General features: G+C 42.6%; 1 protein-coding gene across 1 annotated transcript; it reads left to right on the top strand.

Moving 5' to 3' along the window:
* The first annotated feature begins 5,319 nt into the window (after window positions 1-5,319).
* pck1 (phosphoenolpyruvate carboxykinase 1 (soluble)) lies at window positions 5,320-16,559 on the top strand. Its single transcript, XM_048608316.1, has 8 exons — window positions 5,320-5,544; window positions 6,271-6,452; window positions 7,321-7,524; window positions 7,659-7,846; window positions 8,872-9,034; window positions 9,160-9,516; window positions 10,681-10,776; window positions 16,105-16,559. The coding sequence occupies exons 1-8, from the start codon at window positions 5,321-5,323 to the stop codon at window positions 16,557-16,559; spliced, it is 1,869 nt and encodes a 622-aa protein (XP_048464273.1). The 5' UTR covers window position 5,320.
* The last annotated feature ends 368 nt before the right edge of the window (window positions 16,560-16,927 follow it).

Here is a 16,927-nt window from a genome sequence, read left to right as displayed (position 1 = left end):
CTACCTTAACCATAATCAATCTTCTGAACTTCCACACTCCTGTGGGGAATTCCAAATATTCAGAATGCTCTGAATTGTTATACGCAAGAAGATAACTTCATAAACAGAGTCTAAGTCCACACTTCTGAGAATATGATAAAAGCTCCATAACATTCACTCCAATCTCTTCATATTTATACAATCAATTCACCTTATCTTGAAATTGTCTCTCTTCAATACAAGACTGGTTTTCCCAGTTTATCTTCACAGGGAAGTCCCACTCGGAGCAAGTCTGGGGAACCAGTGTTGCGCTCCCTCTACGGCAATAATTCTTTCCTGAGATAAGGGCACTAAAACTTTTGATGTAGTCTAACCAAACCTCTATACAATTGGAGCAAAGTGTCTGTACTCAAATCTGCTTGTGTTACATTCGATTGGCATCTCTAATAGCTTGCTGCCCCTCCATGTTTGCCTTCAGTGACATTTTGACAAGGACACCTAGGTCTGTGTGTACATCTACAATTTCCAACACCTCACCATTTAAGAAATAATATTCACAACTGTTCCTCCTTCCAAAGTGGGGAACCTCACATTTTACACATTATATTCTATCTGCCCACTTATTAAGCCTGTCCAAATCTTCCTGAAGCCACTTTACATCTTCCTCACGACACACTTTCCTGCATAGCTTTGTATCCGCTACAAATTTGGAAATATTGCATTTAGTCTCCAAGTCATTGATATATATTGTGAACAGTTGGGGTGCAAATATTGATTCTTGTGGTACCCTAACAGTCACAGCCTGCCAATGTGAGATGATCAACACCCCTTTATTGATTCTGTTAGTAACAGCCTGAAAGAAACTTCTACAGGTTCGTCAAAGACAATTGCTGTTACAGAAATCAATGTGATTGCATTCACTCATCGTTGTTATCCAAATATCTATTGATCCCACCTTATAATAGATTCTAGCATTTTGCTACTACTGAGGTAAGATTAACAGGCCTGTAATTCCCTGTTTTTGCTCTCTTTCTCTTCAGAAATGTTGGTTGGCATTTGCTATCTTCCAATCTGTAGGAATCATTCTGGAAACTAGCATTTTGGAACATGATCAACAATGCATCCATTTCTCCAAATCCACCTCTTCAAATATTCCAGGATGCAAGAATATCACATGCTGGGGACTTACCAACTTTCAATTCATTAATTTCTTTAACACAACCTTCTTACTAATAATAATTCCTGGAATTTTTTTTTTCTTCCTTGTTACTTGGATCCCTAATTCTGGGATGTTTCTTGTATCTTCCTGAATGAAAACAACACAGACAAAGTAATCAGCTAGTTTCTCTGCCTCTCCCTATTTTCCTGATTCTGCGTGTAATGGACACACATTTATCTTAACCAAATGTTTCTTTGATACTTAACCTTTACAAAAGCTTTACTGTCTATTACTGTGTTTCAGTTTGTTTATTTATATTTTCCATTCTCCCCTCCCTTATTGGTTTCTTGGTCCCCCTTCGATATTTTCTAAACTGCCTCCATTACTCAGGTTTATTACTATTACTGCTCACTTTATAGACTCTTTCATTTCCTAAGTTCCTTTGTTAATCACAGTTTTCTTTGAGATTTTGTGCCTTTAGAAATGTATAGTTGTGACAAATTATATAATAATTTTTAAATGCTACCTATAGATTATTTGGTGTAAGAAGTATCAATTGCCTATGTAGTCCAGCTTGTGAGCATTTTAAGGCACAGAGCTATTTAGCATGCAGCTTTAAACAGATGTTGTGTTTTATTAGTGAAACAGTGTGGTTTTGTCCAAGGTTAATTATCGACTATAGATTGAAATGTTTTGGAAGCAAGTACAAGGTTCTAGAAAAGACAAAGCATACAGTTAGAATCCTTACAGTCTTGAAACAGGCCATTTGGCCCATCAAGTCCACACCAACCCTCTGAAAAGCAACCCACCATCCCCCTCACCCCATCCCTTTAACCCTGCATTTCCCATGGCTAATCCACCTAGCCTGCACATCTTTGAACTGTGGGAGGAAAAGAAACTGGAGCACCCAGAAGAAACCCACGCAGACAGAGGGAGAATGTGCAAACTCCACACAGACAGTCAAGCGGAATCAAACCCAGGTCCCTGGCACTGTGAGGCAACAGTGCTAACCGCAGTTGATAATAGTCAGCCAGAACTCTAGAGAAAGATTGGGAGGTCACTGTCAGTAAGAGGATATTAAAGAGGAAAGGGAAAGTGCTCAGGAAAATAAGTCACTACCCACACTCAATTATACTTTGAAAGATACCACACAAAACATGAACTGTCTTAAGGACAATAGAGTGTCAGCAGAACTGAAGAGATTCCCTGGTTAGTCAGGGCTGTCAGTATGCATTGAGCATTCTCTTTGTCAGAGTAATGACTGCATTAACAATTGCTCTGATTGTTAAGATGCCCACTATGATTACACCACGGGGGTGGAGTGACATAGTTTTAGTACACATTCCTTACAAAGACATATGGTGATGTGATGAGTGTCACAGAATTGTGTACATTAGGAAACTGCGATTTAATACTTTAGCATTTAGGAGTAATCACAGAGCAATGGGGTTGAGTTAGTCAGACTGGAGTTATTGTTGACCTTTTCTGGAGTTAAATGATGATTTACATTTATTGACATTATATGTTTATAACCTCAGAATAGCTCACACTGTTCCTAAAAAACAACAATGTGAGAATGACCAGATAATCTGCTTTAACAATGTTGGCAAATACTAAATGGTGCTCAGGACATCCGGAGAACATTCTTGTTATTAGAAGTGTAGCATGGAGTCTTCCCAGCCCCTGAACGATGTAGGTATCGGTAAGAAAGTTCGGTGAGATCAGTAGAAATGAGATTCTTCTGGAGCACAACGTCCCATTTTCCAACCAAATGTTGAACAACGAGGCAGAAATCTCACTAGTGAGAAGCAAGAAGACAATTTGCAACCATTTGCGTGTATTTACATGTCATTATTACCTAATCCCACCTCTTTGATATGAAGTTTCCCATGTTCCTACCTATTGGATAGAAACTAAGTGGTTACAATTCCCTCAGCATGAAAGTCTGAGCTGGTACCTGGTGCTTCCAGCTCACGTTTGCTCCTCCAGCCTTGAACACCAACGTCTTAAGGCATGCTCCATTGGCACCAACTGCCCTGTCCACACCTTAGCACATCTCACATTCCACTTCCAGTATGGTTCTCCACTTCAGTGCTGCACTTTGGAGTGCACTGGCACCTTTCATTGGAATGTTGCTGCCAGGACACACACAACAGAAATCCATTCCGCCCTTTGAGCCTGCTCTGCCATTCAATATGGTCATGGCTGATCATCCAACTCAGTAGCCTGTGCCCACTTTCTCCCATAGCCTTTGATCTTTTTAGCCTTAAATACTGTATCCATCTCTTTTTTGAAAACATTCAATGTTTTGGCCTCATTCGCTTTCTGTGGCAGAGAATTCCACGGGCTCACCACTCTCTGAGTGAAAAAGTTTCTCCTCATCTCAGTCCTAAATGGCCCATCCCTTCACCTTAGATTGTGACCCCTGGTTCTGGACTCCCCAGTCAGTCACCAGGAACATCCCTCCTGCATTTACCCCAACTAATCCTGTTAGAATGTTATAAGTTTCTATAGCGCTCACCTCATTCTTCAAAACTCCAGTGAATATAGTCCTAACTGATCCAATCTCTCTTCATACATCAGTCCTGACATCTCGGGAATCAGTCTGGTAAATCTTTGCTGCAGTGCCTCCATAGCCAGAGCACCCTTCTTCAGATAAATTGACCAAAATTGTACACAGTATTCCAGGTGAGGCCTCACCAAGGCCCTGCACAGTTGCAGCAAGACATCCCCTGCTCCAGTACTCAAATCCTCTCACTATGAAGGCCAACATCCCATTGACCTTCTTCATTGCCTGCTGCACCTGCATGCTTACCTTCAGCAACTGGTGCACAAGGACACCCAGGTCTTAATGTACCTCTCCCTTTCATCACTGGCTGTTAATCAGAAAGATTAGCTCTCCTGATTTCTTATACATAAAGATTCAAGCACAAGGAATTCTGCAGAGAGATCTGGATGCAAGTTGTTGATTTATACCCACATGATTTCAGTCATATTGTAGCTGAAGGAATATAAATCCAACTGTTGTACAAGGTATTTGGTAATTTGGTTCTGAATGTGTTAAAGCTGAGGAAGCATTAAACTCCACCCAATATGATATAATAGAATCCCTACAGTGTGGGAGCAGGCCATATCAGCCCATTGAGTCCACACTGACCCTCTGAAGAGCATCAAACCCATCCCCACCCCCATACACCCAGTCCCTGTAACCCTATATTTCCCATGGCTAACACACCCTAAACTGCACATCCCTGGACACTGTGGGCAATCTACCCTATCCTGCACATCTTTGGAGTGTTGGTGGAAACTGGAGCACTTGGTGGAAATCCACACAAACACAAGCAGAATGTCTGTATGGAGTTTGCACGGTCACCTGAGGGCAGAATCGAACCCAGGTTCCTGGCACTGTGAGGCAGCAGTGCTAACCACTGAGCCATTGTGCGCCTAAGGGGTCGGCTGGGAGAATGGCTATGGATCTCAAAGGAGAACGACAACAAATAATCCTGGTCTCTTCAGTTGCAGTAACAATGTTTATCTTCCCAATGTGATGTTTTCCTTGTTGCTTTAATGCAATAAACTGCATCTTGTTTAAGACAAGAGCGTCTTCTCATTAGACCACTGGTGGTTAGCCTCCAGCAGATCAGATCAAGCTGGTACTGTAGATCCTGATCTAATATTTGACAGCAACTCTATCTTAAGTATACCTAAAGTATCTTTCACTGGGATGAGCTCTGGTGTGTATCTGTCACACCACAAAAATGCCCCTGGACAATGAAATAAACTGGATTGAATACACTAATACATACTAAATGAACACACAGATCACAAAAGCTGAAATAAGAAAGGTCAATAATCTTGAGCAAGTTGTGGAAGTGGCTGTGCTGTTGTTCTTTCACTCAGTATTCAAGAATCCATTGCAATTTTTCAAAAACAGAATGTGCAGAACCTTAATTTGCATTTGAATGACTCACTGAATGAGTTTTTGTACGTATTGCACAAATATAATGTATACAAAGTATCACAATATCACACACCAGAAAATATAAGCAGGCTGATCACTGGAAATGAAATTCCCACTCAGTGGGCTGCTCAGTGACAAGGCATAAGTTCACACTGAGTACACCAAGCAGTGATGTTATGATTGTTTTACAGCCTGTTACTAATGTATTTTTGGGAGAAGAGATGTCCCCTCAACTCCAGTGCCTTCCCCAACACCCTCTGAATGTGGTTCAGGGAGATCTGAATGCCTTGAGCCCTGCAGTGAGAGACTTTGTTGAACAAAGTGCGAAGTTATGTCAACCAGACAAGGTCCACATCTGTGATGGGAGTGAAGAAGAGAACAGGCAGCTTCTGTGCCTGATGGAAGAGCAAGGGATAATCAAACGCTTAACCAAGTATCAGAACTGGTGAGCAGCTTTCTCTCTCCAAGTCTATATATTTAGGTGAAATTTTATTGTGCTTCTCAATTTTAGGTATACAATTTTCCACTTTTGACGTTTGTTTTTGCATCAGTAACAAATATTCCCACATCAGGTATAATTTGGTTACATAAAGAGTAATGAATCTCCACAAACTCCCACCAACATGCATCAGGGCCAGGCTCAGAGTAGTATTACTGTTCTACCAGTATGGCACTTCCATTCACTAATGGCTGTTCATAATGCCTGGATGAGATACAGTCAGTTTGTTTGCTACCTGTTCATAGTCTGCAAACCCTGACTTAGAATTAAAAGTAATGAAAACTCATTGATGGGAAGCAAAAGTTGATCTTCACTGGAGCAGGCTGCCTTTCCAGCAGCTACTCATCTTGCCACATTTCCCAACATGTGGAAGAGGCAAAGCCAGAATAAAAGTTCATTGGCCCTACCACACACACAGTCTAACCTGAAAGCAGGGTTTCTTACAGATTGATTTATTGTCATGTGTACCGAAATACAGTGAAAAGCTAGTGTTCTTTCAGGACTTTCAGAGCATTGACAGATTGAACACAGGAAGTAGCTTTTTTAAGCTTCAGCCTTTCATCCCAATTCAGCACACATTGCAGTGATGTGTTGTTGAATTGTAATAAGGTTGATTTGCTTGAGTGCAGGAATCTTGTGACTGAACTTGTTCTATTTTGTTTCCATTTCCAGCTGGTTGGCTCGCACAGACCCCAGAGACGTTGCTCGTGTGGAGAGTAAAACCGTAATTGTGACCCCTGAACAGAGAGATACCATTCCCATACCAAAGAGTGGGGTCAGCCAGCTCGGGCGCTGGCTGTCAGAGAAGGAGTTTGAAAAGGCATTCACTTTACGTTTTCCAGAATGTATGAAAGGTACAGACATTAAATCAGTCTGGGATATTTCTTAATTATTCTTTCTGCACACTAAATGATGAGTTAGCACTCAATGATGGTGTAGTGACATTGTCAGATAATGAATCCTCAGTGTGGACACTGAAGCTATTCACCCATTCCTGTCAGCTCCTTCTCAGCCTGCACCATACCTGACACACCAGTAACTACACAGGAGGGTTCAGATCTTTTGCTAATAGCTGTGATAACTTCTAACAAAGTACCCAACTGTACCAGTCAGCTGTCCTAACTATAGCAGTGCAGTGACAGCAAACGAAAGACAGCAACTGGAACAGATGATGCAGACGCTGGAGATTTTCAAACAGATATTTGTTCATGGGATGTGAGTGGCACTGCCTGGACTAGCATCCTTTCTCAATTCCTAATCGTTCAAGGGGCAGTTCAAAGTCAACTCTACTTTTACAGGCCAAGTTGGCAGGCTTCCTTCCCCAAAGGACATTAGTGAACCGCATAGTTTTTATGAAAATTGACGGAGGTTACATGGTCAGCATGAGACCAGCCAGAAAGGCAGCCAAAATGACAGGAACTTTTATCCCCCACTCACCCCTCAGTGTCTCATAGTACATGCTGCATAAATGATAGTTGCGAGTGAGTTTGGTGTTTGGTTTACAGATAGAAGTTCTAAACTCCACTCTTGCAGTTTCCTAATCTGTTCTTGCATTGCTATTTGTTATTTCTCCTGTAATTGTGTGAATGCTGACACAGGCAGCAATGATTGTCACTACACCTGAGCTCGTTGAATTCATTAAGATTTAAACATCAAGCAAATTCTATCCCAGAATAATCTCAAGATTAATACTCTTCTAATACTCTTGCTGTTAATCTCTAGGCCGTACAATGTACCTGATTCCATTCAGCATGGGACCTGTGGGTTCACCTTTGTCCAAGATCGGGATCCAGTTGACAGATTCACCTTACGTTGTGGCAAGCATGAGGATCATGACTCGCATGGGATCGGCTGTACTGGAGACCCTGGGCAATGGCCAGTTTGTCAAATGCCTTCATTCAGTTGGATGCCCTTTACCACTAAAGAGTGAGTTTGGTTTCAGCATCTTTAGATTAGTTGTCACTATCTGGGGGCAGGAGAGGGAAGGAGAGAAGAGTTTTATTCTGCAATCCAACAGTTTTGCATTGAGCCGTTGGGTGACAATCTGTCTCTGTATTTAGAACCACTGGTCAATAACTGGGCCTGCAATCCTGAGCTGACACTGGTCGCCCACATCCCTCAGCGCAGGGAGATTATTTCATTCGGGAGTGGTTATGGAGGTAACTCACTGCTGGGAAAGAAGTGCTTTGCTCTGCGCATTGCCTCCAGGATTGCTGAAGAAGAGGGCTGGCTTGCTGAACACATGCTGGTAAGCACATAGAGGAGTTAACCCTCTACTGGATATGTGGCCTTTCAGTAATGACCACTTCCCTGTGACACAAACAAACTGTAATAGTGTGAATTTCGTATTTAAAACTGGGCTTGAAGGAGCGACCTTCGTTAGCTCTCTGCTCTCTGAATTAGAGGTCACAAATCTAAGTCACACTGAAGAAAGTTGGGAACTTTATCCATGTTGACAATCCAATGCAGCACTAAAAGAACATAACATCACTGGGGTTGGTGCCTTCAGGATGAGATTTTAAATTGAAGACCCATCTGTTCTCTCATGTGGCTATTAAAAAGTCCCACACCACTATTTTGAAGTTTCTTCCCTGGTATTCTGGTTAAGATATGTTCCTTGAATAACATCACTAAAAATATTGAGTTGGTATTGTCACTGTTTATGGGACAACTTCTGCACCATATTGACTGCCACATTTCAGACAAAATTCAGTGAATACATTTCAAATGTCCGTGACTTGCTATAAAGCGCGTTGTGTCACCCTGAAGTAACGAATTGTAAAATTCAAATCTTTCTTTTCACACTGAGCTCCAACAATCAGTAATGTTTCTCAGTCTGACATGGAGACTAATAATGTCTGAAATTTAGGTTAACTTAAATGTTTTGTGTGTTTTACTGGAGTCATTTAGAAGTATTCTATAAAGTGAGATTGCCGAGCATCATTAAGATGTGACAGTGAGGATATTCTCAATAGTACACATAATATACATTGTTCAACCTAAGTCAGCAGACTGTGGAGGGGTGGTATTGTGGTAATTTTAGTGTATCAGTAACGTAAAGGCTGAGAAAAAGGGATCTTGTGGTTTAGTGGTAATGTCCTGACCTCTGGCTGGGAGGGTTGATTAAAAATTTCGAAAGGCTACACACATGGACACTGGCTGTTCTATGCTGCATGTCCTTGTCAAACTGCAGGCGTAACAGTTACAGATTAGAATTTAAACCTGGGTAAGTGCATAGATAACATTTCCTCATCAGCTTCTCTCCCTCCCCAGATCATGGGAGTAACCAACCCCAAAGGCCAGAAGAAGTACATTGCTGCTGCGTTCCCTAGTGCTTGCGGAAAAACAAACTTGGCCATGATGAATCCGACATTACCCGGTTGGAAAGTCGAGTGTGTGGGAGATGATATCGCCTGGCTGAAGTTCGATGAGCAAGGTCAGTTCACTTCGAATGCACTAGGGCAGTCATAAAATAATTAGTTGAGGAAGTATCTGCTTTGTATTGTCTGGTGATAGTCTGATGAGTTTATTAATACATTCATTTATTGGGCCCTCCCACAGGTAAACTGAGAGCAATCAACCCAGAAAATGGCTTCTTTGGTGTAGCTCCTGGGACATCTAACAAGACAAATCCAAATGCAATGCAAACCATCAGCAAGAACACCATCTTCACCAACGTGGCAGAAACCAGCGATGGGGGTGTTTACTGGGAGGGAATTGATGAAACTCTGCCCCCCGGCATCACAGTGACTTCATGGAAAAACAAAATATGGAGTCCTGGCGATGGAGAACCATGTGCACACCCCAACTCCAGGTTCTGTACTCCTGCCAGACAGTGTCCAATCATTGACCCAAATTGGGAGTCTCCTGAAGGGGTTCCCATTGAAGCAATTATCTTCGGAGGACGGAGACCAAAAGGTACAATAGTCTAAACTGTAGAGCACCAGAATTAAGCATTAGACACAGATTCCTAACTGCACTAGTATTGTATAGGACGGCTTCTCAGTGAGTTCAGAAACTCTTGCAGCAGACCTTCAGTAAAAGTCTGAAAGTGGGTCAACTAGGTAACGGTGTTAAAATGGACTTGTGAATTATGTAGTGAATACTTGTACAGGAGATACCCATCTGCTTCATTAATGTTCTTTTCAGATGAAAATCTGCCGTCCTTACCTGGTCTGTCCTACAAGTGACTCCAGACCCACAACAATGTGGTTGCCACTTGATTGCCCTCTGGGTAATTAAAGATGGGCAATAAGTGCTGGTCTAACCAGAGACACCCACATCCCATGAACAAATACAAGAGAAAAACAATAAGTTGTTACGTAGTAGTGACATAGTACAGCTTAGTACTTAGAACAGGCCATTCGGCCCACCTCCACATCAGGGTCTATTCTCCAAGTGAGCTTGCTTTCATTTCACACCAGCCTCACCGTATCAACATAAACCTTTCCACCGTGGTCTACTTCTATACTTCTCTGAAATGCACATTCACGTCAATAATTCCTTGCCATAGTAAGTTGGCAATCCTCTAGGTAAAGAATTCATGATTAGATTTGTTTGTCATTATGATCTATTGATTAAACTTAGCTATAGAGCCATCTTTACATCACTCTGTCAAGCACTTTCATAACCTTAAAGGCCTCTATGTGGAGACCATTTGTCTTCTATTTTCTAGACAAAACAACCCCGAACAATTCAATCTTCCCTGACAGCTCCAACCTCTCAGTTCTGGTCTCATGCTCATTACAAGCTTTTTGCACCCTCTCTGTTCTTTCCTTAAAATGGACACTGGAAGTGTGCACAATATTCAAAATGTAGTCCAACCAATCCTCTCCACGTTTAACAGAACTTCTTTGCTTTTCAGTTCTGACCCTTTAGAAATTAATCCCAATACCTTGTTTCCTTTTATGACTTGTTAAACTGTAACACTACTATTTGCATATCCAGATCCCTCTGGTCCTCTAATTGACCTGGACGCATATTTTCCAAAATGTTTTCTTTGTCTTCAGAGCAAAATGCACTATCTGAATCTTTTATATACCAACACTTGTTATTTCAGACATTTCTGTCATTCTAATGCAGGCGTCCCTCTGGTTTATGAAGCTTTTAACTGGCAGCATGGAGTTTATGTTGGAGCATCCATGAGATCAGAGGCTACAGCCGCAGCAGAGCACAAAGGTATGTGGATAACACTGGGACCTGGGACCCAGTAACCATGGGACCTGAAACACTTTGACACCAGGACACAGAATACACCAATACTGGATGGGCAGGGAACACAGAACACGGTAACAATGCGGGGAGGATCACAGAACAATGTATACCAGTAATACCAGGATAGAATAGCTCAGTAATGCTGGGACATAAAGTATACCATTAATACTGGGACAAAATAAATCAGTAAAATGAACACAAATTATACAAGATAATACTGGGGTACAATAGATCAGCACACCAGGGAGATAGACTATACCATTAATATTGAGACATAATACATCAATAAACCTGTGGCACAGTCTATACACAATAGATCAAGAACCCTAAGACACACAATATACCAGTAATACTGGAATACTATAAATCAGTGAAACAGGGACACAGACTATACAGTAAAAATGGGACATGATGCATCAGTAACACCTGGGACACAGACCACAACCGGGATACATTAGGTCAGTAAACCTCGGACAAAGAGTACATCAGTAACAAAAACAGAAATTGCTGGAAAAGCTCAGCAGGTCTGGCAGCATCTGTGAAGAGAAATCAGAATTAATGTTTCAGGTCCGGTGACCCTTCCTCAGAACTGAAGAAGTTCTTTGTCCGAGGATTACTGATCTAATGTGTCCCAATTCCACTCTGTGTCCCAATTGTTACTAATATATTGTGTCCCATTTTTATTGTATAGCTAGTGCCTCTGTTTTACTGATTTATGCTGGGACACAATAAATCTGTAATGCCAGTAATACTGGGCACAATGGATCAGTAACCTTGGGGACACAGGTATCCCAGATAATATTATAAAAATGTAACACAGTGTAAAGCATCAATGCTGGGACACAATATCTCGGTAAGGCTGGAACACAGAGTATACCAGTAACACTGGGATACAATATATCAGTAACTCTGGGGACACAGAGTATACCAGTATTTTTGAGACACATTAGCTCAGTGACCTTGGGATACAGAATATACAGTATTACTGATACCAGTAAATTAGTATCCCAGGTACACAGGTAGTAACAATAATGCAGGGAGTCAATAGATCAGTGACCCTGGAACATAGTGTGTACAGTCATACTGGAACACAATAAATCAATAATACTGGGACACAGAATATACCAGTAATACTGGATACAAGAGATCAAAAATGCAGGAGCATAGAGTATATCAGTAATGCTGGGACACAATACGCAGGTAACGTGTGGACACAGCTTATACCAGTAATTCTTGACCCAGCAAAACTGGGACCCTACTTGCCAAGGTCATTTCATGGCCCCTCTTTGCTCTCCTAATTGTCTGCTTCAGTTCTTCCCTGCTTTCTGTATATTCTTCATGGGCCCTGATTGAGTTTAGCTTCCTAAACTTTACATTTGCTTCTTTTACCATTTTGACTAAGTTCACGACCTCACTCATTATCCAACAGTCCCTTGACCTAGCCATCCTTGTCCTTCCTCCTTATTGGAACATGCTGGTCCTGAACTTGGATCAGTAGGTCTTTAAACAGTTCCCACATGTCAAATGCGGACTTGACCGATAACAGCTTCTCCCAATTAACTCTCCCTAGCTCCTGTCTAACACTGACGTAACTTGCCGTCCCCCAATTTAGTACCTTTCCACAAGGCCCTAACTTATCCTAATTCATGACTATCTTAAAACTTAAGGCGTTGTGATCACTGATTCCAAAATGCTGTCCCACTGAAAGGTCAGTCACCTGGCCAGGCTGATTAGCCAATACAAGGTCCAGTATGGCCCCTCCTCTAGTTGGACTATCCACATACTGTTTCAAGAAACCCTCTTGGATGCACTTAACAAATTCCGTCCTGTCTAAGTCTCTTGCTCTAAGAGAGTCTCAGTCAATATTGGGGAAGTTAAAGTCACCCACTATGAAAACTCTGCTGTTATTGCATCTTTCCATAATATTCCTGAATGTCTCAGTGGCTTTTAGAAAGCCTATAGTATAGTCCCATCAGAGTGATCACACCCTTCTACCCTTATTTTCTCGGTGGAGGAGCCCTCCAGTATGTTCTCTGAGTGCATATGTGACATTTTCCCTGATTAGTAATGCAACTTCTCCACCTCTTTTACCTTCCTCTCTGTCTCGTCTAAAACATCGAAACCCTGGAATGTTGAGCAGCCAATCCTATCTCTCTTTCAACCAAGTCTCTGTAATGGCCACAACATCATAGTCCCATGTACTGATCCATGTTCTATGCTCATCTGCCTTACCTCCTTGCATTGAAATAAACACACTTCAGCCCATTAGTACCATCATTTACCTGTCTCTGTCTAAACTTTCTTTACTTGTCCTAACATCTACTCTCGTCTCAATCGCTCCATTTGCTGACCTGCTGCTCTGGTTCCCAGCGCCCTGCCACTCTAGTTTAAACCCTCCTGAGTAGCACGAGTGAACCTCCCAGCGAGGATATTGGTTCCCCTCCAGTTTAGGTGCAACCTGTCCCTCTTACAGGTCACCCCTGCTCCAGAAGAGGGCCCAATGATCCAAGAACCTGAAACCCTATACCCTGTACCAGCTCCTTAGCTACGCATTTATCTGTCCTATCTTTCTATCCCTTGCCTCACTAGCACGTGGCACTGGTAGCAACCCAGAGATTAATACCTTGTGGTCCTGCCTTCAGCCTCTTTGCTAACTCCCAGTACTCACTCTGCAGGATCTCATACCCCTTCGTTACCTACGTCATTGGTACACAATGACCTTTAGCTGCTCACCCACTCCCTTAAGAATTTCATGCAACTCACTCAGAGGCATCCTTGACCCTGGCACCAGGAAAGCAACATACCATCCTGGAGTCTCTAATGTGGCCACAGAACCGCCTGTCTGCGCTCCGAACTAACGACTCTCCTACCACCATCACTTGCTTGTACTTTGCCCAACCCTACTCCACAGCAGAGCCAGTAATACCAGTTCACAGCAGATCAGTTTCATTGCAACACAGTCTACACCAGTAATACTGGGATACAATAGATCAGTGAAACAAGGACACAGAGAGAGTATACCTGTAATACTGGAACACAATGGATAGTACTAGCTGTCCCTGGTTAACAAATCTGGTGTGTCCTAGAATTAATGGTACACCCTATGCCCCAGGGTTCCTGATTTATCGTGTCCCAGGCTTACTGATGTACCGTATCGCAGTATTATTGGTATATTCTATGTCGCAGAGTTACAGATCTATTGTGTCCCAGTAGATCAGTATCGCTGTGATACAAACTTTACCAGTAATCCTGAGACACAGTAGGGCTGGGACACAGAATGTAGCAGTGAGTAATATTGGTACACAATAGATCAGTATCTCAGGGACTTGGACAGTAACAATAACAATGGGACACATTGGACCAGTAAACATGGGATAGAATACTATACCAGTAAAACTGGGAGTCAGTAGATATTTAAGGATGAGACACGTAGTGTACAGCAATACAGGGTTACATAGATAAGTAATGCTGGGAGATGCTCTATACCAGTTACACTAGGGCTTAATAGATTCATAACTCTGGGACACAGTTGATAGCAGCAAAACTGGGCACAATCAATCAGTAGGGCTGGGACGCAGAGTATACCAGTAATACTGAGACACAAACGATGAGGAACCTTGGGACACAGAATATACAGGGACACAATAAATCAGGAACACTTGGTCACAAAGTCTACCAGTAATTCTGGGACCCAATTGTTTGGTAAATGATGGACACAGAGCACACAGTGTATACCATTAACATTGGGACCCAACAAAATACCAGCACTGGGATACACTATCCCAGATATTATTGTAAAGCTGGGAAGCTGTGTAAAGCAGTAATGCTGGAATATAAAATATCAAGATGGCTGGGGGACTCAGTTTACCAGAAAAACTTGCACACAATGGATCAATAAAGCTGGGACTCAAAGTGTATCTGAAAGGCTGCAATACAATAGATCAGGATGGCATGGGATGTCACAGTGGCTGTGTGGTTAGCACTGCTGCCTCACAGTGCCAGGGACCCAGGTTCAATCCCATCCCTCGGGTGACTGTCTGTGTAGGGTTTGCACATTCTCCCCGTGTCTGTGTGGATTTCCTCTGGGTGGTCTGGTTTCCTCCCACAGTCCAAAGATATGCAGGTTAGGTGGGTTAGCCATGGGAAATACAGAGTTATAAGGATAGGGTAGGGATCTGTGTGGGATGCTCTTTGGAAGGTCAGTGTGGATTTGCTGCAGAAGCAGAATGGCAGTCATACTGGAAAGCAACAGAGTACACCAGTAAAACTGGGACAGAATAGATCAGGAAGCTATACCATCGATTTTAGTACACAATAGGTGAGTAACCCTGGGACAGAGTACATCACTAACCCTGGGGCACAACTGAGTAGTTATGATGGGGAACACTGTGTAGCAGTAAGACTGGGACAATAATCAGTAACTCCAGGACACAATAGATCAGTCACCTGCAGACAAAGGGTATACAGTAATACTTGGACAGGATAGTTACACTGGGGGACAGCGAGTACCAGTAATACTGGGACACAATAGATCAGGAACTCTGGCACAAAGAATATACCAGTAACACTGGGACACACTATATCAGTTACACTGTAACACAATAGACTAATAACTCTGTTCACAGACAATAGTGGTCATACTGGAACACAGCAGATAAATAAGGTTGGGATACAGATTATACTTCCCAGTAATACAATCGCAGATCGGTAACCTGTGGAAACTGACTATGCGAGGAATGCATGGACACCAAGATTAGTTACACTAGGACACAAAGTGTACCAGTATTAACAGGTCACAATAGATCAGTAATTCTAGAACAAAAAATATACCATTAATACTGGAACACAGTACATCAAAAACCCAATAATACTGGGACAGAATACCTCATGAACTTTAGGACACAGAGTAGACCAGTATTGCTGGGAACACATTAGATCTGAATGATCAGAGCTCCAGTGGAATGAGAAAGAATTGTCCAATTCAATAGATAAATCTATGGGGGTTGGCTGACGGAGGAAGCTGGAGTTTGGGGACCCATGATCTATACCAAACTGTGAGTGATCAATGGACCAGACTGAGGGCATCACTGAGAGGTACGTCACCTTTCCAGGAAATTCCAACTGTCACTGGAAGATCCCAGCCAATGGAAAGTGAGACAAGTGGGTATGGAGTGAGGAATCTGATAACATTGACTTGCTCATATTTGTCCCCATATTAATGTGCTGTTAATTGGTTTTTTGCTGTCACCTTGGAGCCAGTTGTTCATTGCTCCTTTTGTCATTGTTTCTTAGGTAAGGTCATTATGCATGACCCTTTCGCCATGCGGCCTTTCTTTGGCTACAACTTTGGGAAGTACCTGTCACACTGGCTCAGTATGGAGCACAGGACATGCTCGAAACTCCCCAAGATCTTCCACGTCAACTGGTTCCGCAAAGACAAGCAGAACAACTTCCTGTGGCCGGGTTTCGGGGAGAACTGTCGAGTCCTGGAATGGATGTTCCGGAGAATCGAGGGAAAGGACTGTGCCAAACTGTCTCCTTTGGGCTACATTCCTGCAGATGGTGCCCTGAATCTCAACGGTCTCAGCTACGTGAACATGGACGAAATCTTCAGTGTTGAGAAGGAATTCTGGGAAGAGGAAATCAAAGAGATCCGAAAATATTTTGACGACCAGGTCAACATTGACCTTCCTTGTGATGTGGCCAATCAGCTGCTACAGTTAGAAGAAAGAATAAGTCAGTTGTAATGTGGGAGCACGACACAAAGATAAGGACCCCAGATCCTCTCCTGGTTAAGGGAAAGAGTAGCTGACCTGTGCAGACCAGGGACACCTAATTCCCATGTTTAGTCGTTAATCTGTGTTGGGTTAATTCACCTCAGCCCGAAATACATCAGGGCAACAGTCCTCAGTGCATCACAGATTAAGAAAGGGAAGTCCAAGTAGAGTACCTGCTCAGTTTATGCTTAATGGTGTCTGCTGCGCTGGTTATTTGTGTGTGTTCCTAGTGAGTCTCAGTGAGTCTCCTGTGTGTCTGTGTGTACCTGCTGTCTGTGTGTACCTGCTGTGTGTCTGTGTGTACCTGCTGTGTTTCTGTGTACCTGTTGTATGTCTTT

Source organism: Rhincodon typus, chromosome 19, assembly GCF_021869965.1.
Source record: "Rhincodon typus isolate 14 chromosome 19, sRhiTyp1.1, whole genome shotgun sequence".
Taxonomy (NCBI): Eukaryota; Metazoa; Chordata; class Chondrichthyes; order Orectolobiformes; family Rhincodontidae; genus Rhincodon; species Rhincodon typus.
The sequence above is the reverse complement of the archived record's forward strand: the minus strand, read 5'-3'. Positions and strand labels throughout refer to the sequence as shown.